The following is a 27,356-nucleotide window of genomic DNA, read 5'->3' as shown; positions in this document are numbered from 1 at the left end:
GGGCGTGTCTGGCCACTTACGCCTGTTTTGCAAGTTTAGGCAGTAAAAACTTACTCCAAACTAACTTAGAATGGAGTAAGTGTAGATTTTTGTACGTTCAGAAAAACTTTGCCGACACTTTAGAAAACAGGTGTAGGGAACGAGAGATGGGTGGGAGGAAAGGGAAGTTTACAAGCATTAAACACTTCTTTTACAAATAAAGAGCCATCATCAATAATGAGTGATAAATAAATCAATAAATCAACCAATAAACCGTTCACTATAATGTTTTGAAAATGCTTACACAATCCCACACCATAGTTATTTTTTGACGTAGTAAATTTGCTAGTTAACTGTTGATATGCCGAATCACAACAGGTCGCGGCGGGGAGCCCATTCGGCCAGGGCTAGGGACGGCGTTCTTCGGGCAATTACAGCACCCGTCACTCAAACTTTGACGTCTGCACTTGTAGCCACAGGAGATCTTGTTCTTCAAATAAGTAGACATTGTGACTTCCCTCTGGCGAGTTTTCAGCTAGTTAGAACTCTACTTCGAATAGGAAGATGCATTTATATTCAAGTAAGCTGGGTACACAGCAAAGACTAGTCTTAAAATAGCTAGATAATCCTAAATATTAAAATATTATATACACATTCTCAGATCTCGCTAAAATCACTCCGAGATTTTCGGTTTAAAAAACATTGTACACTTTTAAACCTGGCATTTAGGAGCGTTCAAATGATTGACACCCACGCCGCCTGCACAGATTCAGGGGGCGAGGAGCACACATTTGCAGAGGTCCCAGCACTGTTTTCAGCAGCGGCTCCTGGCTTCACCCTCTGCCCCTTGTGCTGCGCCATGCCGAGGCCTTTAATAGTTCCAGCTGAAGGGAGAATTGCAAGGTAAGTTTTAGGCGTGCTTTTTGTTCTAAAAAGACGGTGCAGCTCAGAGTTGCGCCATTCTAAGCGTGGGGGCAAACTTGGGCCCTATGTGATTAAACATTGGATTGAAAACTGAAGTGTAAAAGAGAGGAATGAAGCATGTTCCCTTTATTGTTGAGACTGGGAATATCATCTGTGCAATAGATCCAGTTGGTGGAATCATACTGTATAGAATATATGAAATGTTAGATTGGTACAGTGGATTCAGCTGTGGTCTTGGAGACTCAAAAGACATTTCACAGTGGTTTACGAGTGTTCAGTAATCGTTCTCTTGAAGGCTCAGTTAGTAAAGGCAGTGTGTAACTGAGCCATATTAGAAGGTCTTGGAATCAATCCTCAATCTATTTGGATTAGCTGGTCCCAGCAAGGGTGGCAATAAAGCTCTGTAGTTGTCTTGGTTTGCACATGAGAAATGGCTTGTTGAACAAAATACCAAATCATAAGTACCTGTGGAAAATACATGCCTCTGGCAGATGAGGGGAGGAGTAATCTACCAAAATTCCCTGGATTCTGGCGAGATTCCAGCAGATTTGAAAACCGCAAATGTAATGCCTCCTTTTTAAAAAAAAAAAAGGAGGCAGACAGAAAGCAGGAAACCATAGACCAGTTAGCCTAATATCTGTCGTTGGGGAAAATGCTGGAACCCATTATTAAGGAAGCAGTAACAGGACATTTGGAAAAGCATAATTCAATCAAGCAGAGTTAGCATGGTTTTATGAAAGGGAAATCATGTTTGACAAATTTGCTGGAGTTCTTTTGAGGGTGTAACGAGCAGGGTGGATAAAGGGGAACCAATAGATGTGTATTTGCATTTCCAGAAAGCACTCAATAAGGTGCCACATAAAAGGTTACTGCACAAGCTAAAAATTCACGGGGTTGGGGGTAATATATTAGCATGGATAGAAGATTGGCTAACTAACAGAAAACAGAGAGTTGGGATAAATGGGTCATTTTCCAGTTGGCAAACAGTAACTAGTGGGGTGACACAGGGATTGGTGCTGGGGCCTCAACTATTTACAATCTATATGAATGACTTGGATGAAGGGACTGAGTGTAATGTAACTAAATTTGCTGATGATACAAAGATGGGTGGGAGAGCAAATTGTGAGGAGGACACAAGAAATCTGCAGAGATATAGACAGGCTAAGTGAGTGGGCACAAATTTGGCAGATGGAGTATAATGTGGGAAAATGTGAGATTATCCACTTTGGCAGAAAAAGTGGAAAAACAAATTATAATTTAAATAGAGAAATTGCAAAGTGCTGCAGTACAGAGGGATCAGGGGTCCTTGTGCATGAAACACACAAGTACTTGCAAGTACAGCAAGTAATCAGGAAGGCAAATGGAATGTTGGCCTTTATTGCAAGGGGGATAGAGTATAAAATCAGATATGTCCTGTTACAACGCTATAGGGTATTGATGAGGCCAAACCTGGAGTACTGTGTACGGTTTTCATCTCCATATTTAAGGAAGGATATACTTGCATTGGAGGCTGTTCAGAGAAGGTTCACTAGGTTGATTCTAGAGAAGAGGGGGTTGACTTATGAAGATAGATTGAGTAGGTTGGGCCTATACTCATTGGAGTTCAGAAGAATGAGGGGTGATCTTATCGAAACCTATATAAGGTAATGAGGGGGCTCGACAAGGTGGATGCAGAGGATATTTCACCTATAGGGGACACTAAAACTAGGGGACATAGTCTGAGAATAAGGGGCCACCCATTTAAAACTGAGATGAGGAGGAATTTCTTCTGAGGGTTGTAAATCTGTGAAATTCTCTGCCCTACAGAGCTGTGGAGGCTGAGTCAGTGAATATATTTAAGGCGGAGATAGACAGATTTTTGAGTGTGAAGGGAGTAAAGGATTATGGGGAGCGGGCAAGGAAGTGGAGCTGAGTCCATGATCAGATCAGCCATGATCTTATTAAATGGCGGAGCAGGCTTGAGAAGCCAAATGGCCTAATCCAGCTCTTATTATGTTCTTATGACCTTTTACCTACTAAGCCGGTAATTTAGAAAAATAATACTTTTCAAACTGATGTGACTGTTATTGTCTTCAATTTTGAATTGCTGTTGAACAACAGCATGTCTCTGATGATTCATAATGGGGCTGAATTTGCGACCCTTGAGGGCGCGTAGGAGGTGCACACATGCCCATGTGCACTGCGCATGCGCTGAAACTCGGAACTTGCAATCTGAAGAATTCTCTTGACCGATCGTACAAATCCGAAAGAAAAGAGCCTCCTTGGGCGGAGAGCACATCTGTCTTGTGTATGCCCTTGAAATTGTGACCCCTGGTAAAAGCAGGCATAAGAGTTTTTAAAAAAAAAATAGAAAAATAATGTTATCATTTATTAGTTAAAAACCCTCTACGATAAGCTTATTTTTAACCCGTTAAACCAGATAATTTTATTTTCAAAAAATTTAATTTTTATTTAAAATATTTAATTAAATGGCATTGTAATTTAAGGGCGGCGAAACTACGAACCACCCGGACCACCAAGTAAATTCGTAGATTATTTGCAGGTCGGAGGCATCTGCCCGTGGGAAGCCCCCGACCGCAATTTCTACCTCAATGTTGCTATTTCTCTGTTACTATCAAAATTATATTTCAATGAAAGTTTGTTTTAATCAGCAGAAATGCTACATAGTGAAATACAGCATCAAGTTACACACCTATATTTAACAGGTCTGGAACTGCAGACATTCAAATGAATTTTTGCTGAAACACCCATCTCTGATAATATGCAATGTGAAGAGCATGTATTTTTAGAAAGTAAACAAGGAGATTTGCTAGTGTATTGACTATGCTTATCACAATAGATCTATATTTTGGTTACAGCTAACAGTCATTTATGTTTATTTCAAGCAAAACTATCCCCTCTTCCTCCACTTCACACAAATTGACCTGTGGTAGGAAGAGAAACAACCAAGGTCAAGTTTATCAAAATTATTGTTAGATTGGCTCTGTTGGTAGCACTTCTGCCTCAGAGTCAGAACATAAGAACGTAAGAAATAGCAGGAGTAGGCCATACAGCGCTCGAGCCTGCTCCGACATTTAATAGATCATGGCTGTTCCGATGTTCACTTCCCTGCCCGCTCCCCATAACCCCTTAATCCCTTATCGTTTAAGAAACTGTCTATCTCTGTCTTAAATTTATTTAATGTCCCGGCTTCCACAGCTCTCAGACAGCAAATTTCACAGATTTACAACCCTCAGAGGAAATTCCTCCTCATCTCAGTTTTAAATGGGCGGCCCCTTATTCTAAGATTATACCCCCTCGATCTAATCTCACCTATCAGTGGAAACATCCTCTCTGCATCCACCTTGTCAAGCCCCCTCGTAATCTTGCATGTTTTTATAAGATCACCTCTCATTCTTCTGAATTCCAGTGAGAATAGGCCCAACCTCTTCCACCTTTCCTCATAAGTCAACCTCCTCATCTCCAGAATCAACCTAGTGAACCTTCTCTAAACTGCCTCCAAAGCAAGTATATCCTTTTGTAAATATGGAAACCAAAACAATATGCAGTAATCCAGTTGTGGCCTCACCAATACCCTGTATAGCTATAGCAAGACTTCCCTGCTTTTATACTGCATCCCCTTTGCAATAAAGGCCAAGATTCCATTGGCCTTCCTGATCACTTGCTGTACCTGCATACTAACCTTTTGTGTTTCATGCACAAGTACCCCAAGGTCCCGCTGTACTGCAGCACTTTGCAATCTTTCTCCATTTAAATAATAACTTGCGCTTTGATTTTTTTTCTGCCAAAGTGCATGACCTCACACTTTCCAACATTATATTCCATCTGCCAAATTTTTGCCCACTCACCTAGCCTGTCTATGATCATAGATTGAAGCCCACTCTAGAAATTGAGCACATAATCCAGACTGATTTTAGTGTAGAACTGAGGGAATGCTGCATTATTGGAGGTACATGCTTAAACCAAGGAATGACTGCCCATTTTGGTGTTTTAAGTGGATGTTAACGATCTCTTCTCTCAGAAGAAAAGCTGAGTGCCAGGACACTGGAGAATAATCATTTCTCCCTCAATCAACATCACCAGAAATTGATTAATTGGTCATTCGTCTCATTGCTGTTTGTGTGATGATCGTATACAATATTGTTGCCACATTTGGATAAAAACACTCACTGCAGCTCAGTGATTCCTAGGAAATGAAGCACTTTGAGATTTTTGAGGATGCGATAAAGCACAATATAAATGCAAGTCTTTTTTTCAGGTACGTGTTCACAAAGGAATAGGCCTCTGGTACAAAAATGCTTTTCTGTCTACCTAAGTAGGATTTTTAACTTTCATATTTTACAGGTGAATTATATGCCTCTGATCGTGAAGGAGATGATGCAACTGGAACAGGAACAAAGGACAAACCATTCAAAACAGCTCTTCGGGTAAACTTTCAGGCAGTGATGGCTATTAAAATAAACTTTTGTTTTCATGAAAATATATGTAGCTTATGAATTGATTCTGTTTCTGCACATTTGTAGGCCTTGCATGCAGTAGGGAAGGAGCCATTCCCAACTATTTATGTGGATTCCCAAAAGGAAAATGAGGTAAATCCAAGTCTTTGCACATTTTTTTAATAAATGTGCTTTTTTGCATCTTAATATTTAAAATCAAAATGATCTATTTGGATATGCAAGGTATTGAGGCTGGATCAAATGGTAGCTTACTATCCTGGAAACAAACACCATAAAGTTCCAGGTTTGTTTTCTATTCTATGATCTTGTTGGGAGCAGGAGTTGGTGGTGCAGTTGACCTGTCGGAAAGTCTGGAAAAGTAATGCAATTGGCCAAGCGAGATCTATTAACAACAGGACCAAATGATTCCAAGTGCTGAGTGAAGTTCAACTTAATTCTTCCTTTCCAGGGACTTTAGAGTCTTAAGCCTGAGATGCCATTACTAACACTACTTTATTTGACTAAAACTATGATAATACGCTTTAGGACATTGCGAGGTTCAGTATTGGTGATTGCATTCAAAATGAACTGATACTTGATGTGTCAATAGAATCTAAATAATCTTGCCTACAATTGTAGACTTCAAGAGTATCAGAATATCTTTGCACTTGTTGGGATTGCTTAATTACAATATAACAAATTAACATTAACAATCCAAGATTACAGTCAAGTTAAATTCATGGTCTATTTGCAACACATCACTGGTCGGCTTACAGTGTTAGGATTATTCCTCTGTTTTGGTGGCAAACTGAATGTGGCTTTGGATGTTTTGCCTTCCTCAGTGATGCTCTTGTTTCACCTTTTGAGATATGTTTGTGGTGATTTGTTGCCTTTCTTTAGTTGTCATCTTCCCAGATTTATCATCTACGTACTTCTATGTTTTTGTCGGCTACTATTCTGTACTTTCTCTGCTTAGAAACTTGGGCTATTGAATTAACTATTGGCATGCACTTATTGCATTCAGCACTTGGTTCTAAAATAGCTTTACTTTCTTAAACCTAAATAGATTCTTGAATTTCTGAAAGTCGCCTTGAGCTTTCTAACCCACGTTTTAAAACCTTCTAACCCTGGTTGAAAACTTTCTGATTTAGGTAAACTTAGGCAAACCATGGGGCACAAACAAGTGCCTCCCCTTACAGGGACAACACCTCTAAAATTTCTGAGGAGGGAACATAAGAAGATACCCTTCTTTTGTGATGGTCCATGTGTAATGTAGAGCCAATTAAGCCGAGTCCCACTTGGACACAATCGGGCCCAAGTTTCGGATCCCCGGTAGAACGGCGCACCTTGGAGAGGCCCGCCTAATTTCTAGAACTGAAAAAGCGCCAAATACTTGCCTCGCGATTCTCCGATATCTTTAGGCCCGTTTGCAGCTCAGCACGGTGCAGCAGGAGCTGCTGGGAGTGGAGCTACAGCCCTCCGACAAAAAGAGTGCCGGCAGCTGCGCACATGCGCAGTAGCTCCTGGCCCTCTCAGCACATCCTGTCTGCAGGCGACGATCCTATCCCTGGCTGAAGGGACGTCGGCCCTATCCCGGGCGGAGTGGCCTGCCTGCCCTTACCTCTTTGCCGGCGGGCCCCGCCCAAACTCCTCTTTGGCGACGGGGCCTGCCCGACCAGCATCTCGGGGGCGGGCCCCGCCCGAACTCCTTGTCGTTGGCAGGGTCCGCCCGACCGGCAGCTCGACAGGGGCGGTCCCCGTCCAAATATCTCGTTGGTGGGGCCCGCCCGACCAGCTCTTCAGCAGGCTGTTGGAGGGCTCCTGGTGCTGCAGTAGGTGAGTAGAAACTTTTAATTTTTTAATTTATTTTTTTATTTTAATTTTTTTTTAATTGGTTGATTTATTATTGATGATGGCTCTTTATTGGTAAAAGTGAAGTGTTTAATGTTTTGTAAAATCCCCTAACTTCCCGCCACCCCCATCTCTCGCTACCTGCGCCTAATTTATAAAGTGTAGGCAAGATTTTACAAAAATCGACACTTACTCTGTTCTAAGTTAGTTTGGAGTAACTTCTCGCTGCTTAAACTTGCAAAACAGGTGTAAGTCGCTGGTAACTCCTCCTTTTGCAAAAAAACTGTACTAAAACGAAACTATTCTAACTAAATAGAAATAGAGCAAACTAAATGCCAAGAATTGCAATTTCTAAGATGCTCCATACTAAACTAGTTGCTCCAAAAAAATAGGAGCAACTTGAGCCCAATGTGTTACTTCCTTTAAAGAGGTGACACCATTAAAATTTACAACTAAAGTAACTAATATAAAATTTATGTCAAGAGTGAACGGTACAGAAATCAAAGCAAAGATTCCATGCCATTCCCACTGGAGGTGTAAAGTCTGAAATGATTGGGGATAGAAACATAGAAAATAGGTGCAGGAGTAGGCCATTCGGCCCTTTGAGCCTGCACCACCATTCAATAAGATCATGGCTGATCATTGATGACAACTTGATTATAGCCCTGAAATCAGCTAGTTATTGTGATGCAGTTATAAGGCAAACTGGGTACTGCCATGCATCTGAAGGTCATGGAATTGCCAATTGTACAGATCAATTCTGGAATATGGCTTGCAGATTTGGTCATCCACTTCCAAAAAGAAAATCTGACAAGGAATCTCTTCATATTGGAAGTCTTAGTTTATTTGTTTAGTTTGCTTGGAAGAGAATTGTTAAGTCACACAAGTTGCAGGTTGAGAAGATGAGAATAAGGAATGGTTGCACTGCTAGAAATTTGTCCTTTTACTTTTGATGACATCGTTGTACTATTAGTGGTACATAATCACAAGACTACATTTAACATTTGGTGACATTGCTATACTACTATGGTACATAATCACAAGACTGCACTTAACATTTTAATTTATTTTTAAGCGCTGGGAAGTCATATCAAAATCGCAGATGAAAAGCATTAAAAAGCTCTGGCATCGGGATCAAATGAAGAACGAATCAAAAGAAAAAAAGGAGGTAAAAAAAATCTTTATTCATTTTGTACTCTCCCCATTTACACCTTTCCTGCACTGGATGTCCAGAATTTAAATTAGTTCAGTACTTGCCTTTGTATATTGCCTTACTATATGAAGGTGCTTTTGAAATGTAATGATTGTTGTATAGGCAGTATAACAGCTGTTCTGTACATTCAGCAAATAACACAAGAATTGCTAGATGAAAACAGTCCATCTACGTCGCTTTCTCCCATCCTGACAGTCGCATGATACATTAATCAAGTTGTTGACAATCATCGTATTAAATCTTTTATCAATTAATCTACATCAGACCCAGACATGAGGTAAGGAAAGCCCCTAGAAGTGGAAAGCTTTGGTAACCATACGCTCAAAGTCACCTGTTCCTCCCAAATGAGCTACATTTACCTTATCCCATTTCTCAAGTTACTTGTGTACTGTTTCCCAAAATATTCCAAATGAGGTTGATGCTTATTTTGGTGATAATTGGTTGAGGATGAAACTTGTGGCCAGGATAGCTTGTAGAATTTAACCTAATTTCTTAAAAAAATAACTTGCATTCATGACTGCAGGACATCTCCGTGTTTCACAGCCAATTAAATACTTTTTTGAATTGTAGTCACTGTTTGCGCACAGCGCTGTCCATAAACAGCAATGAGATAAATGACTAGAAAATAATTTTTAATGATAGTTGAGGAAAAAAAATATTGTCCGGGATACTGAACGCAGCTACTCTTCAAATAGTGCTACGTTATCTTATATGCCCACTTGTGAGGGCAGACCTTTGTTTAACATCTTATGCGAAAGACAGCAGCACCGAAAGTGCAGCACTCACTCAGTACTGCACTGAAGTGTCAGGCTAGATAATGGACTTGAGTCTCTGGAGTGGGGCTTGATCCCATGATCTGCTGACTGAGGTGAGAGTGCTACCACTGAGCCAAGGTTAATGCTTTTAATTCAGACAGAATATTGTTGCATGGAGAAATATTTAATCAGTGGTGGATTAGTTTGAATCCAACTTGTACTGATGGAATGAAAGTTATTGCTATCAATAAGTGAAGTGAATTTGGATAACCTGACTGATATCCTAAAGGTACCTGTTCACACTGCAAAACTCATAAATAAGTACTAATCGGCAGTACTGCATCCAGAAGGATGGATAAAATAGGAAAATTGAATTAATGTTTTTCTGCGATTAGTTTTCTCTACACTTCAGATGACCATGCAAAAGGAATTTGTTTTTAATAAGATTTTGCTGCAGCCGCCACATAAACCTTTATGAATCATTTGATCTCTTGGTGTTTTCCTTTCTACTGTTGAAGTTTAAGTTAGTCTCCACATTAATACTGCACTCCTGAGGATTGGAGTAAGAAAAATTGGAAAAACGCAGTTCCCAGAAATGCGATGCTATGAGTTCAGTTGTCTAGTTTTAGCAAAGCACATTTCTGCAATGTGTCAAGTTCAACTTTAAAGTTTTGGTTTGTGAATACCTGTAGAATAATGTGGAAATAGCAGCTGTGTTTGCTGTAGAATCTGTGCTTTAAGGTAAAGAGCTTTATTATTGAAAATTGTGGAGCGTATTATTTCTTGAATCTATTAAGTAAGCAAGAATACTTTGAGGAAAAGGTAAGCCTCAGCTAGCTATTGTTTAAAGCAAAACCTAGAATAAGATTCAGGAAAGGCCTTGGCCAACCCTAAATGTTAGTGTTTTCTTGTGTTAACATTGGTTTATTTTTGCTGTACATGCTTCTTAAATATAATATTCTAATATTCTACCTTGTGGCCTTCTCTCGATCAGAACTGTGACTTTCTTTATAATTTTGTCTTCCATACTCTTTCTAGGTAGGTTGCCATTTTTATGCCACAATGGTTTTGCTTTTGGTGGAGAGCTTCAGTGCCCCCTCCTTTCTGTTGGATCAGAATATAGGGCCCAAGTTTTGGCCTGAGTTGCTCCTGTTTTTTTTTTTTTGGAGCAACTGGTTTAGAATGGAGTATCTTAGAAATTGCAATTCTCGGCATTTAGTTTGCTCCAGTTCTGGTCAGTTAGAACAGTTTCACTTTGGAACAGAATTTTTTTTTCAAAAGAGGGCGTGTTTGGCCACTTGCGCCTGTTTTCAAAGTTTAGGCAGTGAAAACTTACTCAAAACTAACTTAGACCGGAGTAAGTGAAGATTTTTGTACTCTCAAAAAAACCTTGCCTACACTTAGAAAATCAGGCGTAGGCTACAAATTAGGCGTAGGGAACGAGGGGGGGGGGGAGTAATTAAATTCTACAATCATTCAACAGTCATACTTATACAAATAAAGATTCAATCTGAATAAAAATTTATAAACAAAGCAAAGATTAAATATTCCATGTTCCTACCTGTGTGAAGCAGCTGCAGTACTTCAGGCAGGCCTTCCATGTTGGAGATAGGGTGATGTCAGTGTCTCGACGGCAGCAAGCAGCCTTCGAGCTGCGGTGCTTCAGGCAGGCCTTCCTTCCTTCCATCAGTGGCTGAACGGCAGCCGAAGAAACAACAAGCAGCCTTCGAGCTGCGAAGGGGATGGAGGCCATTCGGCCACGCAATAGGGGCATAGTCAGTGACTGGACGGCAGCCGAAGATACAGCAATCAAGCAGCCTTCGAACTGTGAGGGGGACTGAGGCCATTTGGCCACGGGATAGGGGCACAGTCAGTGACTGGACGGCAGCCAAAGACACAGCAATCAAGCAGCCTTCGAGCTGCAAGGGAGACTGAGGCCCTTAGGACAGGGAGAGGCAGCCACATAGACACTTTTAAACTTAAATTTGCAGAATGGATGCTGCATTGTCGTCAACACGTATTATGCAAAACAAATCACTAAAATTAAATCACAAGCCTTTCCAGGGGTCCACGAGACAAATCTTCACTTTTTTTTCTCGTCCCTTTAAAAATGGCTGAGTGCCAATGTTTATCTCCCACTGCACGTGCGCGCACGCTCCAACGTGCTCGCGCAGGGTTGCCTGCACGATGTTGCGTTATTTAAATTAGGCCCGCCCCCCACTACTTGTAGAATCGGCTCGAGTGTCTGGCTCCGCCTCCCGCTGTTCTGTGCGCGCCGCGCCAAGCTGCTGAACACCTGCGAGGAGCCGGAGAATATTGGAGTTTTCTTTCGGCGCACTTTCGAGCGCGAAAAACGGCGTCCAGGTCGGTGGCGCGGCCCGGCCCGAAACTTGGGCCCATAGAGCCTCAGTGATGCTTTTTTCTTTGTAGTTTGAATCTGCAACATGACGTTCATTTAAAAATTCCTATATAATTAGTTTCTTCTTTTGAGTAAAGTTTAACAAGATTTTATAACATTTCTGCAACATAATTTTGGTTTTTCATGAAGATGATGTCACAGTTGTTAGGAGATGGCACCATAATTTCAACTAGTAACCTGATATGCAAACTCTGTGATCCAGCTGCATTTGATGTAGTTGGTATCTCATAAGTAGCTGGCTCAATAACTGTTGATTAGCAGTCATGAATGAAGTATAGTCAATATCACATACGTTATAGATTATGCGCCACATCATATATGCAGTACACATTTGGCTTGATGTCTCTTTGGTAGGTAAATGAAATATCACCGGCACCTTACAAAATAAGAAACTGAATGAGGTAGAAGAGCAAAGAAATCTAGGGATGCAGCAGAACAAATCATTAACAGCAGCATTGCAGCTTAGCAAAGCAATTAAAAATGCATTGAGATTTCTATCTAGTGATATAAGGGTCAAGTTTTGGGCCGCGCCTAGAACAGCGCAGCCCTGCGAGCCACGCCTGATTTCCGCGCTTAAAACTTACCTTGGTATTCTCCCTGCTGTTGGAATGTTCCAGACCCCCCCCCTCTCTCGCCTCCCCCGCCACCCTACCTTTTTTCTTTCTTTCTCTCTCTCTCTCTCTCTCTCTCTCTCTCTCTCTCTCTCTCTCTCTTCCCCCACCCCCCGCCCCTGCACGCTGTTGGGGTGCTCTGGGTGCTGCAGTCGGTGAGTAGAAACTTAATTTTTTATTTATTGATTTTAATTTTATAAAATGTTTTTTTTGATTTTATTGATTTAGCATTTATTATTAATGGCTTATTATTTGTAAAAGTGATGGGTTTCATGTTTGTAAACCCCTCTTCGCCTCCCCCCCCCCCCCCCATTTCTCTTCCTTACGCCTGATTTCTAAGTGTTGACAGGTTTTTCTGAGCGTGCAAAAATCTACACTAGTAAGTTTTCACTGCCTAAACTTGCAAAACAGGCAGAAGTGGCCAGACACGCCCCCTTTTGGGAAAAACAAAACTGTTCTAACTGACTAGAACTGGAGCAAACTAAATGCCGAGAATTGCAATTTCTAAGATACTCCATTCTAAACTAGTGGCTCAAAAAAAATAGGAGCAACTCAGGCCGAAACTTGACCCCATAGAATTCAGAAGTAATGAAGTTATGCTAAACTTAGGACCCTGGTCAGGTGCACAGTTTGGTCCTCGTACTATAAAAAGGTGAGAAGACTGGAAAAAGCCAAAAAAAGAATTTACAAGGTTGGTACCAGAACTGAGAGATTACAGCTGTCAGGAAAGATTGAACAGGTTGGGGCATTTTTCTTTAGAAAAGAGAAGACTTGGGGGAGACTGGATAGAGGTCTTTAAAATAATGAATGGGTTGGACAGGGTAGATGTGGAGAGAATGGGCTAGAAATTCCAGTTTTGGTCATGGTGCTATTTTTTTGCCAAAAATACTGCTAAGACTCTGCTACTGCTACGAAGCCTAACATTGGGTATAAAAATCGTCATTGCACTCGCATTCATGGCGCAAACCGTGAAATTCTCTGCAACATTTCTCCAAGGCCAATACCACTGCGAGTTGGGCCCAGGGAGAGGGTAAAACACCCTAAAAAAATGACAAGTCAGAACATTCACAAGACAGTTAACTATCGAATTGCTGCAAAATAAAAATGTTAACTTGCCCTTTTTGCAGGTCTTCATACCTACCGCTGTTCCAAGGGCTGCAACGCAGGTTTTTCCTGGGTGTTTTTTCTCGTCCTATCTATGATGCGCTGCGAGCCAAATTTTAGGCGAAAGCGCTTTTTCGAGTCTTGCATGCCAGCGGTCCGCTCCCCAGCATTACTTAAAAACCGCCGGAGCAAGACTTCACCAAATTTTCTGGTCTGCTGTTTTCCACCAAAAAACCGGGTGCAAGGTTGGGGAATTTCCAGCCCAATGTTTTCCCTTGTGGGAGAATCCAAAACGGGGGCCATAAATAGAAGATAGTTACTAATAAATCTAATAGGGAAATAAGGAGACATTTCTTTACATAGAGAGTGATCAGGATGTGGCACTCGCCACCAGAGGAAGTGGCTGTGGCAAATAGGCTAGATGCTTTCAAAAGGAAACTAGATGATCCATGAGGGGAAAAAAAGGAATAGGAAAGTATGTTGAAGGGCTGGGTTGAGGTAGCTGGAGTGGAAGGAGACTTGTGTGGAGTATAAACAGCGGCACAGACTATTTGGGCCGAATGGTCTGTTTCTGTGATGTATATTCTACGTACTATGTAGAACCCAATGGCTTCGGTTAGGGTGTGTTGGATATTCTATGGAATTAATGGTGCTAATTTTTTTGTAAGGAGGGGGAGAATTGTATACATTTTACTTTTTTCTAGTAACAGATCTTATTGCAAAATCTGTTTTCTTTTTAACAGCTGGAAGATGCATTGCGTCGGGAGAAGAATCTGGAAGACGCCAAAAAAATAGTTATTAAACTGAATCTTGGTCTTGAAGAGCCACATCAGGTAATTGGCAATACATAATTAGAAATTGACTATTGTACATTATAGCTGATATATTAACATTGCATACAATATTTCAACTCGGCAGTACCCTTGGGCAATGTCCTATTAGTCCATGTGGTTGCATATTTATATATTGGATAACCTTCTGATTTTTGAGGGGGAGGGGTGGGGTTCCCCTGATTTCAACTTAGCAAAGTAAATAATAAAGAAATTGTGACCTCCAATGCTGCTTAATTCAACATCAAATCAATGTTTATAATTAGAAAACTTAAAGGTTTATTCAGCAAAACAATTTAGGAATGAATATAGTACTTGTCAACCAAAGTAAAGTGCCAAACTGTTACTTTATTAATGGGCTTATTGAGACAAGTGGCACATGATCAATTTAAATAATAAAGCAATTAATTTATTATTGTCATAAAGGATTGTTATAATTCCCATTTTTAGAACACTCTGAATAGGGTAATGCTGGGAAGATGTGGGAACATTAGGCAGGGGTAGTTTCTGGGTATTGGAGTGTTGGGAAGAATATCCTGGTGGGTACATCCAGTGGCTGTGGGTTGCACTGTGCCACTGAAAAAAGCCATTCATGGCTGCGACTGTGGAATTGGATCTAAGTTCTTTACAACACTTACTCGGGATAGAAGAAAGGCACAAGTGCTTGATGTGGGAGAGGCAGAAGGGAGCAAAGATAGGCAGTAATTCTGGCAGTCAGGTGGGCGCGGTGAGCAGCAACGGGTGGAAGGTATGGGTGCTTGGGGTGTGGGGCTGACTGCATTGGGGAAGTCGTTCCCTATCTCTAACATCCTCCAGCCCTACAACCCTCTGAGATCTCTGCTCCTCCAATTTGGTCGTCTTGCGCATCCCCGATTTTTAATTGCTCCACCATTGGTGGCCATGCCTTCAGCTGCCTAGACCTTAAGCTCTGGAATTTCCTCCCTAAACCTCTCCGCCTCTCCTTTTACATGCTCTTTAAAACCTTTCACCAAGCTTTTGGTCATCTGCCCTGATATATATCTCGTATGGCTCGGTGTCAAATTTTGTTTGATAGCTATCCTGTGAAGCACCTTGGTATGTTTTAAAGGCGCTGTATAAATACAAATTGTTGTTACTGGAATTTGAGGTGGGCAAGCGGTAAGGGGAGAAAAGCACAGACTTGTGTGGTGGGAAGGAGAGAACGGTGAAAGAGGTTAATGCTCCAAGCCATAAATTCCTTTCCTCTCCCAGATGGCTTTACAAAAGGTAAAGGGCTTCCATATTTTGCTGAGGAAACCTGTTCTTGTTTAAACCTTAGACAGTGTTTCCTGTTTGCACTTTAAATAAGTTATGGAAACACCTTCGATGGAAACACATCCCTGTCAAGCAGAAGCTATTTCCCTGTGATGACCAGCATCTGGCTTTTAAGTTACTTAAGAGCTTTTGCTTTGTTACTACAGTAAAAATGTAGAGTATTTAAGCACTTTAAAGCTGACTCCTGATCACATTGAAGATGCAACTTCTGCAGTGCAGAAGTTAGTGGGGTCAGCAGTGTGGGGAGGAAGAAAATGGCTGGTTTGGGGCACCAGCTTTTGATGCAGATTAGTAAGTAGGAATGATCATGATATTTCAGAACATCTGGGCACAACAATTGAAGAAATACTAACCATGGAACTATACCCCAGCATAAGTTGCTATCTTTGGGAGAGAAGCCCCAGTTTGCCATGTATAGTTATTGTTACAACTATCTGCAATTTCCTTTCCCAGCAAGCAGAGCAAATAAAAGCACAACAAATCAGGCCCTGGATGACACTAATGGTGCTCTGTCCTGAAACTTAAAAACCCTGACAACAGCATGCAGTGAAATCAGAACAATTATTTTTAGTCTCTATTTTTGAAGGGCATGTTTTTTTGTTTCACTTCCAAGGCTGAGCTTTTCTTGGCTGTATTTTCTCCTGCAGTAAGTAATACTGTATCTACATTATTTGTAATTTTTATTAAGTTGTGTTTTGGGTCAATATTGGATATGTTCTCTTCATTGAAATGTTTAATTATTCTTTCGTTGCTACGTTCATAGATAAAAATCAAAACCACAGAAGCGCATAGAGGGAAACGAGTGAAGCTTTTTGGCTGGGTCCACAGGTTACGTAGACAAGGTGTGTGTTCTGTCTTCTGGAATAATTTACATTAGTCCTAGGAAAGGGATGTTTAGCAGCATAACAATTGCGTTTGCAAGCACACTTCGGGCTAGAAATTTGCAGGTGTTCATACGCTGATCCAAGGGCTGCAATGCAGCTTTTTTTCCTTGGTGTTTTTTTTTCGTCCTAAATACGGGTGCTCTCAGAGCTAAATTTTTGGCAAAAGTGATACTTTGAGTCTTGCATGGCAGTGCTCTTCTCTCCCACGGTATTTGAAAAGCACTGCCGCAAGACTTCTCAGAATTTCCTGCCGCACCGTTTTCTGCCAAAAATAGCGAAATATCGCAAAAAAAACAGATGCAAGTTTGGTGAATTTTTAGCCCCTGGTGTACACTGGGGATAGAATCTGTACTCCAAACATATTTAGATATCTCAAGCCCAAGAGGCATCTGATTTCATTGAGTGTTCCATCTGGAAAGCTTGTAAGTGGGCCCCAACCAGTTCTACTTCGGCTTTAAAGCTATCTTCATTAAACTGCAGATTTGAAACTTGGTATCATTGTGTATGCAGTGGTTGAAGTCTTGGCTATTATATGGGGATCACCTACTCTTCAACTCCAAAAAAGTAGCATTAAGCTTTTACTACTTTTCTGAAACATAATTTAATAAATTTCTCAGTTCCCCTCTTGCTACCAGCTAGGGGTTTTGGGGGTGGGGGAGAAGATCTTTTCTCCCATGATATGCCCCATTGATTTGTATACTATGGTGGTTAGGCAAACTGGTATAGTTGGTTTTGATCTGCCCTCTAGGAAGCTGAGTAGGTTAGGATGATTTGGATTTTGCCACCCATCAGGTGGGTATCAGTCTGGTCTTTGATCAATGCTGGGTCAGTATCTTAGAATTCCCAATTAACACCATCATTGGAGCACCATCGGCATAAGGACTGCAGTGGTTCAGGGAGAAGACCCACTATCACCATCTTGGATTAATCAGACATTGGGCAATAAATATTTTCTTAACAATGTCAACAAAACATTTTTCTAAATTCTCCGATAGAATGGCTTAGATCTTACCAACTGGAGAATTAAATGAACCAAATTTACAGTCGGCTTCAAAAGTAAAAAATATATTTTTTGCCTATGGCAAGAGTCCCTTGTCCCTTTGCACATTCTGTTGGTTACCTGTGTTGCCTCTTGCAGCCAAGTGAGTGCCCTGATTCAAGACTTCTGCCTGTGTTTTTGCTTTGAAATTATTTAAGAGGTCTGAAAAATAACTCTGTTTCAAACCAGTTTTCTCCCCTTTTATTGTCTGAAGCTTCTGGCCTTTTGCTCAGCTCCCAATAGTAGCATATCTAAGATCGGGACTTTGGACATGGGGAGATATTCCATGGTGCTGTATGTTGGAATTACTCCAATGTGCTGTGCCAATGCAACATCAAAAGTAAACATGTATTTTCAAGGGGCTAGAAGTTTGTTCCATGCTGTAATGTTATGGGAAGGAGGACCCAGATGTTTCCCATTTCTGTTTTTCAAAATTATTCTGTAGTTTTATACAAATCTACAAATAGCTATAAAGAAAAGTTATGTTTTGAAAGTAAAATCAGTAGTATTATTACTCTTGCATACTTTATGCTGTGTTTTCTCAGTTTTGATATAGTCATACATTTTAGTCTGCAATATGAGCACTGGCACCTCCTGTGTAAAACAATCTCTTTCCTTTGCCAGTGATCAATGATTAATTTTACTTCAATGTAATTTCCTTTTTAAACTAAGCAAGACAAAATAACTGTTGACGACATTCATCAACGACAGCTCTTCAGTGAAAATCTGAACATATATTTATCTTAACAGGAAAGAACTTGATGTTTGTTGTTCTGCGTGATGGCACAGGATTTCTGCAATGTATCTTCAGCGATGAGCTGGTAATTAATGTTTTATTTTCAAAAACATTCAAGTACAATTCACTAAATGTTCTATCATTCTTTAAAGTGTGGGAGTCCCACTGGTCATCTAGATTTTTTGCTGCTGTGGCCTTATGAGTGCTTACCCTGAAAGCATTGTTTGCATAATGCAAAATGTTAATGTGTTGAGGTTGAATTAGCTTACAGATTCGCTACAAATGTTAAGCAATTTCCATTTCTGTCTTTCTCTGCTCCAAGAACTTCATTGTGAGAAATCTTAAATTCTGGCATTTTAATGTCTTAGATACTCTAATGTAATATTTTCTCTTTCTCTTCAGTGTCAATGCTACAATGGACTAGTCCTATCGACCGAGAGCTCCATTGCAGTTTATGGAACCTTGCAAATTGTGCCAGAAGGCAAGATGGTAAAGACATTTTCAATAAATAGGAACATAAGAATGTAGGAATGTAAAAAGACAATTTAGTCTTTCTTGCTCAACCAGAGCCGACCTCCGAACGTGGGTGTACAATGTTTCATTTCAAGTGGTTCAAAGATTAACCTCACCTGAATTTAGTATCCTTATAATATTGGTGGAATAAATTACGGCAATGGAAAATTCCAACAAAGTGGCATAAACAAGGTACATTAGAGAAATAATGGACTTGGAAACATTTGTGGGTGCAGTCTCTTATCTGCAGTCTGAAGAAATATTGCACTTAACGGTCCATAAAGGCACATATCCTCCATTATATGTAATTAATGTTTCATCAGTATGCACTTTCTGCAATGTCCCACATGGTGGACAAAACATAAAATAACTAAAGGAAAGAGCACACAAAAGTGGAATGAATAGTGTAGAACTGGGATAGATGTAAAGAACCGCAAAGGAAGACAAAAACAATACTAAGAGCTGCAAAAAGGAATATGAAAAACTTGAGGGATATCAAGATTAGCACCAAGTTTTTACAATTATATTAAAGGAAAACAGGTAGTCAAAAGTAATGTGGGCCCTTTAAGAACAGATACGAGTAATATTACAAATGCTAGTAAGGAACTGGCAGACCTGTTGGATAATGACTGTCAGTATTCACAGGAGAGGAAGAGAATAATATACCTGGCATTCAAGGGAAACTTAACTAAAGTTAACATAAGCAAGAAAACCGTATTAGAAAAAATAATGGTGCTGAAGATTGACAAATCCCAGCACCTGATGGTTTCTACCCCAGGGTTTTAAAGGAAGTGGGTAAAGAAATTGCAGGTGCTTTAGGCATAATCTTGCAAAACATTCTCAATTCAGAAATTGTTCATTTTAAATTGGAAATTTACAAATATAACTCCATTATTTAATAAAGGTGAGAGAGAAACCAGGAAATTATAAACCCGTTGGTCTAACATCTGTTGTGGGGAAGTTATTGGAATCTAATTAAGACAGAGTGACTGAGCACTTAAGAGAAATTTGAGTTGATTAGAGAAAATGGATATGTAACGGGTAGGTCATATCTAACGAACCTAATTGAATTTTTTGAGGCAGTAACTAATATAGTAGATGGGAATATCTATGGATGTAGTTTATATGGACTTCCAGGAGGCATTCAGTAAGGTATGAGACTGTCTTCATGGAATTGAAGGCAAATAATTGACCTGGTTAAGAGATTCATTGGAAGATAGAGAGCAGGGATAATAGGTATGTACTTGAATTGGAAGAAAGTGACGAGTGGTGTCCCACAAGGATCTTTGCTGGGGCCTAAACTATTCACTATATTAATGAATTAGATAATGCAATAGAGAGCCATATATCCAAGTTGACTCATAGATTGGTAGTATAGTAAGTAGTGTAGACGGAAGCATAAAATTACAAAGAGAAATTGATAGATTAAGTAAGTGTGTGCAAAACTGTGCCAGATGGATTTCAACACGGATAAGTCTGAGATCATCCATTTTAGGCCAAAAGGCATAGCTGAGTGCTTTTTAAATGGTGTAAAGCTAGAAACAGTAGAGGTCCAAAGAGATTTCGGGGTCCCTGCATGCACATCACTTAAAATATAGTTGTAAAATACTAAATATAATCCAACAGGCTAATGGATTGTTAGCCTTTATAACTAGAGGGCAAGAGCTGGTTTGACCACATCTGGATTGATACTCGGCACAGTTCTGAGTGAGTGCTGCATTGTCAGAGATGGCATTCTTTGGGTGAAATATTAAACCAAAGGCATATCTGCCTATTCTAGTGATTCCAGTGGATGTTAAAAGATTCCATGATTCTGTGTGAAGAACAATCCTACAGTCCACCCTCAACCAACACCACACAAATGTGTGAAATGGCCATCGCTATTTGTAGGATCTTGTTATGTGGAAAATTGGCTGACTAGTTTGATTGATAACAGCAATCACTTCATTTCATAGTAGTTCATTGTTATTGAAGCACTGATAAGTTTTTAGAGAATTGTGATAAGTTACTATGTTATTGCAAGTCTTTTCTTTTTGTATTATACAGGTATGAAATATAATGTATTTAACAAGTATGGGTGTGCCTGTGATGAGGGATATTGCAAAGTGCAGGAGCAACTAAAGAAAAAAAAAATAGAATTTACTAAAAGTATGCAATGGCCCAGTGTAGTTGTAAACCAGACATGCCAAGATGTACTGACCCTCCTGCCAGTGGAAACAGTTTCTCCCTATCTACTCTTATCAAAACTCCTCAGAATTTTGAACACCTCTGTTAAAACTTCCCTTAACCTTCTCTGCTCTAAGGCGAACAACCCCAGCTTCCCTACAAGTGCTCAAATTTCCCCATGAGTTGCACTTTTTTTTTGGTGTAACTTGATTTTTCTGGTGTATCTTTTTAGTTGCAAATATGGCTATTTAATTTGCGCCAGTGTAAGTGATTTAGGTTTTTGTTAGGTCAGTTTTTTTTTCAAAAGGGGATGTTCCCAGCCACTTGCACCATTTATGCCAATTTGGCCAGAAAAAAGTTGTACTAAACTAACTTTGGGCAACGTATGTATCCACTTTTATCTGCACAGAAAGACCTTACTTACAGTTAAGGAATCGGTGCAAGTAACTACATTTAAAGCATCACCAAGCACCAAACAAAGCACAAAAAGTAATAAGCAATTAATTAACAAATAAAATAGAAGGAACCCTGCACCTAAAACACCAAGACCAAAGTAGTAATTTTCTCTCGTACTGTACCTTGGCCACAACTGCAGAAAATCACCAATAACAGTAACATTTTCCACACTGGGAACTAGATTGGTGCTGGCAAAACTCATTTCACATAGTTCCTGACAGCTGGCAGAGAGGGAAAATGTTCATGTTGTCATTTAGATTCTGACTCTGGTCCCAGAGGTGAAAGGACAATGTGCCAATCCACTGGATCACCCAGTCCCATGGTTTAATATACTCTCACGGATTTGGAATTCTCCATTTTGATGCTTGCACCATATAAAGAGAAAGAGGAGGTTATCAGGGTTTTTGTCACAATATTCTTCTTGGTGTTGTACCTGTGAACTCATCGCCCGATGTTGTTTTCCCATTTGTTATTTCTACAACAGAAGTCTTTTGATGCTCACCCAAGAAGGGAGCCCATTCGGCCAGGGCTAGGGAGAGAGTGCTTCGGCCTCTCCCACAGAACCTGCAGCTTGCGTTTGCTGAAATGGCCTGCCAGAAGCTACTGCACACGGGTGCAGACTCTAGCGCGCATGTGCAGAGGTCCCGGCACTGTTTTCAGCGCCGGGACCTAGCTCCGCCCCCCCTCCATTGTACGCCACGCCAGCTCCACAGATGGCCCGAGAATCGGCCATGATTGCAGGGAGTTTTTTCGGCGCTGCTTTTGAGGTAAAATTTCGGCGGGGGGCTCAGAGGTGCGCGGAAAAAACCAGAGGGCCAAATTTGGGCCCCAGGTAACTGAAACCCCTCATCCCTGGTAAAATTCTAATAAATGTCCTCCACACTCGCGCCAATGTCTTGACGACCTTTCCAAAGTGTGGTGTCCAGAATTGGACACAATACTCTAGCTGAGTCCAACCAGTGATTTTATAAGGGTTTAACATAGTTTCCTTGCTTTTGTACTCTCTGTATTTATAAAGCTTTTTTAGCAGCTTGTCCTGCCACCTTCAAAGTATGTGAACTCCCAGGTGTCTCTGTTCCTGCACCCCTTTTTAAAATTGTACCATTTAGTTTTTATTGCCTCTTCTCATTCTTCTAAAATCCATCACTTCACATAGGTTAGGAGAATTTTTTTTATGCAAAGGGTTGTTGGGACCTGGAATGCCCTGTCCGAAACAGTGGTGGAAGCAGAATATATGATGATTTTAAAAAAAAATATTTAAATATATATATTTAAATTAGAAAAGTAAAAATGAAGTATACGAGGAAGGGGAATAAATGGATAGCTCGTTCAGAAAGTTGCACAGGTGCAATAGACCAAATTGACTCCTCCTTTGCTGTCAACATTCTCTATGAACCAGAATTCTCACTGTCTAGTGACTCCTAGTGGACATTGTTAGGAATGGATTGGTCCAATCAATGATGACCTCACCACTTGGTTGAATACCTTGCTAATGCTCACTGTCGAGGCTCTCTTATAAAGAATGACCATTTGGATGAGGTACCAAAGGGTGGGCCGAATTTGTGGAAATGTCCCCAGCTTTAGCCTGTGCCATAAGGAGAAGGGTGGAGAAAGAAAGGTTGCCATTTAATATCTTTTACTAAAAACATGTTTTAATAAAGTATTTAGTTTTTGCCTGTAACTTGTTCCAACCATTGATTGCATCCTCATTCTGAACAGAATATTTTGAATATTAAATTACTTTTGCTGACATAAGTGAGTACACTTCAAAAGTAATCCAACAGTTGCAAAATGCTTTGGGATGTCCTGATGTATCAATGCTTCCTCCTATCTCCTGAACCTCAGTGCAAATTGAAGCTAATAGCTTGGCTGAGAAATGGTGAATTTTAGAGAGTCAGTATTTAGCACTTGTGCACTTTTACCCCATTTGATGTGCTTGACTACACTTGTCTTTTCCAGGCTCCAGGAGGGCATGAATTGGTTTGTGATTACTGGGAACTGATTGGTTTGGCTCCAGCTGGGGGTGCAGATAACTTGATCAATGAAGAATCTGATGTGGATGTGCAGCTCAACAACCGTCACATGATGCTCCGAGGAGAGAACATGTCCAAGATCTTTAAAGTGCGCTCTGCTGTGGTGCAGTGCTTCAGGGACCATTTCTTTGACAATGGCTACTTTGAAGTATGCTTCTTATTTCTTCCATGCTTTATTTGTAGTATTTGCAATTTTCTCAAATTAACACCAGAGACTTTAATCATATTGTATTGAGATACTGAAATATCTTGTCGCTCCTCTGGGTTGAAAACCTCCATGCTGTTCTACTGTTGCAAACTCCATGGAAAATAACTATTGAAAGCAGGACATGGTAATAAGTGGGATTGACTCTGAAAATACAATAGTTTAGAGTAAGTTGCAAGGCTTGTGTTTTTGTTTGCACTAATACAGTCAAAAAACGAAAGTATTATAATGTGATCACAACTTAATTCTGATAATCCAAAGAATAGAAAGAGTCTCTGGTGTTAATTTGAGAAAATTGATTGACTTGACTTGAAAATGTATGTATTGGCATCATTTTTTTTGCTTCGTTTTGCTTTCCACCATGTACTGCCTCTTGATTGAGGCAGATAGATGCTGTTTTTTTTTTTAATCAATCAGTCACGAAGTTGATTCAGTATCAGTACAATGAAATACAAGAGCAGGCATCAACCACGAGATCCAACACCGCTGCCAGTGCAGCCTTCGGCCGCCTGAGGAAGAGTGTTTGAAGACCAGGCCCTCAAAACTGCCACCAAGCTCATGGTCTACAGGGCTGTAGTAATATCTGCCCTCCTGTATGGCTCAGAGATATGGACCATGTACAGCAGACACCTCGTTGCTGGAGCAATATCACCAATGATGTCTCCGCAAGATCCTACAAATGCCCTGGAAGGACAGGCGCACCATCAGCATCCTCATCCAGGCTAACACCCCCAGCATTGAAGCACTGACCATACTCGATCAGCTCTGCTGGGCAGGCCACATAGTTCGCATGCCAGACACAAGACTCCCAAAGCAAGTGCTCTACTCGGAGCTCCTTCATGGCAAACGAGCCAAAGGTGGGCAGCGGAAACGCTACAAGGACACCCTGAAAGCCTCCCTGATAAAGTGCGACATCCCCACTGACACCTGGGAGTCCCTGGCCCAAGACCGTCCTAAGTTGAGGAAGTGCATCCGGGAGGGCGCTGAGCACCTCGAGTCTCTACGCCGAGAGCATGTAGAAATCAAGTGCAGGCAGCGGAAAGAGTGTGCGGCAAATCAATCCCACTCGCCCTTTCCTTCAACGACTATCTGTCCCACCTGTGACAGTCTTTGGCTCTCGTATTGGACTATTCAGCTACCAAAGAACTCCCTTCAGGAGTGGAAGCAAGTCTTCCTCGATTCCGAGGGACTGCCTATGATGATAGAGCAACATAGATTGATATGTAAGAAATGCCTTGCAGCTGTTAGCTTTTGTACAGATGACTCGGTTTGTGGATCTACTCTGTAGGTAATTGTGAAAGATTCACATCCCATCACTCGAACAGCATGTACTTGCACCAGTAGTGTTCTGTTCATCTGAAAATGTTCCAGGCTACAATGCAATCACTGGCTTTTGGTGACATTGCAAATCAAGCAGAATTAAATACATTTAACAGAACACTGGAATGTTCCAACACACAGTTCAAGCCCTTTTGTAACGTGCATGTTTCTGATTTGTGATCAGTTAGTCACCTATAACCAATGTAATCTGGCGCAGTGAGCTATTATTTCAAACAGTCACTTTTTTCCCTTCTACATACAAATTATATTAGTTGACTACCTATTTTTCGATTGCAGATTACTCCACCTACACTGGTCCAGACACAGGTTGAGGGAGGTTCTACACTATTCAAACTGAACTATTTTGGTGAAGAGGCCTTCCTGACACAGTCTTCTCAACTCTATCTGGAGACCTGCATCCCTTCCCTTGGAGATGTTTTCTGTATCGCTCAGTCCTACCGCGCCGAACAGTCTCGGACACGCAGACACCTTGCAGAGTCAGTAGTGTTTCTTCACTATGTACATTAGCAAATTAACAGGGACCAGCACTGATTCTAAATTAGAGACTGTGGGATGTAAAACCAGTACAGAGTTATAAGAGTATAATTTATGGAAAGTTGGAGCTAGAAACTGAAACTTACTGAACTTCTGGCTGGTGTTAAATGGCCCAAAAAATATAAATCTTTCTACCACCGTTGCACGCACTTATCACTATTGTCTTACCTCAAAGTGAAAATGATGTTGCCACAAAACAATATTTTCTATGTAACAATCTGTTTTGTAAGCAATCTATTGATTATTTTGTGATTAGACTATAGAAAGTCACGAGCAATGTACTTTGTTTTTCAAATCTATTTGTTGACTTGAATAGAATGAGCTCTCAGTCCAGTGGAGTGCTCTATCAAATGGAGGCAGATTGTGTCTTTTCCAGAATATGAAATGCCTACTGTAATAAGTGGACTACTTTGGATTGTTTGCCTAAATAGCTTTTGAACCATGTAGTTAAGTTAATGTATTCTAACATTCGGGGACAAAAAAGAATGTCTTTAAGAATACAATGGCTGGTATCCAACAATAACTGAAATGTTATTAAAATTGTTTGATGCAGTACAAAGTCAAAAAAGAGGACATCCATTTACTCTATTCTAGACTATTTCATCAAACACAATTACCTGGGGTTTTCAAGGTATAACGTTAACATTGGAGATCTGCCAAATGCTGAGCCTGACTAATGGGGCAGTATGTGCAGTCTGAAAACAGGCCAAGTCTTGTTTAGTTTTACTAAATCTGAGTGAGCACTATTTTGTGATCTCTCATTGCAGTCTTTGTCCAAATGTGGACGCAAGCTCAATTTCAGAGATGAGGTCAGAGTGACTGCCCTTGAACTCTAGGCTTAATTCGACCCAGTGTGGCACCAAGGAGCCAGAGTAAAACTGAAGTTAATGGAGTTTGAGGGGGAGAAACTGTCCAGTGGCTTGAGTCATATCTGGCACAAAAGGGAGATGTGTTTGGTTATTGGAAACCAATTATCTCAGCCCGAGGGCACTGCTGCAGAAGATCTTTGGGGCCGATTATCTCTGAGCTGTGGTATCTTGGTCAAAGAGCTTTCTGAGGCTGGGTTTACATGGGGAAAACAAGCCATTTACACAAAGGTACCAGGAGCTGCTACAAACCCAGGCTGCACCTGCCCCCAGATCAGCTTATAATGCCCCTAGATCAGCTTATAATGCCCCTAACGTTTCCCAGCTAACTGAGCATAGACTGGAGATCAAAATGGGATCTTCATGCTGTTTGTGGCTCATATACTCAGTGGATAAACTTTTGGGGGAACTATAAATGCAGGAGAATTTAATCAAAATGGCGTAAAATTTTCTGTTTAAAATTTCCAGATATGCTCACGTTGAGGCAGAATGTCCATTCATTACTTTCGATGATCTTCTCAACCGTTTGGAGGACCTTGTTTGCGATGTGGTTGACCGCATCCTGAAGTCACCCTATGGGGAGCTTGTGCGTGAATTGCACCCAGTAAGTAAACCATGTGTATTATATTTGATGTTGCACGCACCCTATGCAGCTGTATATTAGAGTTTTATATAGTAACATCTATGTAAAGTAAGCTTTCAAAAAAAGTGCATATTAACTCAATTTTGCAAAACTGACTGATAAATTTTAATGTGTTTGCAAAAACAAATTTAGATTAACTGAAATGTTGCACGCCATCTTGAAGACTCTATTCATTTATTTCCTTTATTCATGTAATTTTTTTTAAAATCAGGATTTCCAGCCTCCCCAACGCCCTTTCAGAAGAATGAACTACACAGCGGCCATCACGTGGCTCAAAGAGCATGATGTTAAGAAAGATGATGGAACCTTCTATGAATTTGGAGAAGTAATATTTTTTTTCTAGGGTTTGACCATTTTGCTATTGTAGGGAGCAGGGGAGTGTTACATAGGGTGAAAGTGTTTAGACAATAACTGAAGCACTGCTGTGCATGTTGTGGGGTCCTTTCCAAGAAGCAGTGTTGAAATTGCAGTTCCCTTTCAGGGACGGTATTATGCATTTGATAGCTTCTGCTTGAAATTGCATTT

At 40.6% G+C, this 27,356-nt stretch overlaps 1 protein-coding gene across 1 annotated transcript in view; it reads left to right on the top strand.

Moving 5' to 3' along the window:
* The window catches only part of nars1 (asparaginyl-tRNA synthetase 1), a 48,149-nt gene that overhangs the window by 4,559 nt on the left and 16,234 nt on the right, over nt 1-27,356 (top strand). Inside the window, exons 2-12 of the mRNA XM_070867665.1 lie at nt 5,248-5,330; nt 5,427-5,492; nt 8,266-8,358; nt 14,036-14,125; nt 16,179-16,257; nt 18,089-18,159; nt 18,477-18,563; nt 23,169-23,390; nt 25,065-25,264; nt 26,657-26,792; nt 27,043-27,156. Of these exons, the coding sequence (XP_070723766.1) occupies nt 5,248-5,330; nt 5,427-5,492; nt 8,266-8,358; nt 14,036-14,125; nt 16,179-16,257; nt 18,089-18,159; nt 18,477-18,563; nt 23,169-23,390; nt 25,065-25,264; nt 26,657-26,792; nt 27,043-27,156 (1,241 nt within the window). The remainder of the gene's footprint in view (nt 1-5,247; nt 5,331-5,426; nt 5,493-8,265; nt 8,359-14,035; nt 14,126-16,178; nt 16,258-18,088; nt 18,160-18,476; nt 18,564-23,168; nt 23,391-25,064; nt 25,265-26,656; nt 26,793-27,042; nt 27,157-27,356) is intronic.

The sequence above is a fragment of the Pristiophorus japonicus genome, chromosome 2 (genome assembly GCF_044704955.1).
Source record: "Pristiophorus japonicus isolate sPriJap1 chromosome 2, sPriJap1.hap1, whole genome shotgun sequence".
In the NCBI taxonomy this organism is placed as follows: domain Eukaryota; kingdom Metazoa; phylum Chordata; class Chondrichthyes; family Pristiophoridae; genus Pristiophorus; species Pristiophorus japonicus.
This window is presented reverse-complemented; position numbering and strand designations above follow the sequence as displayed.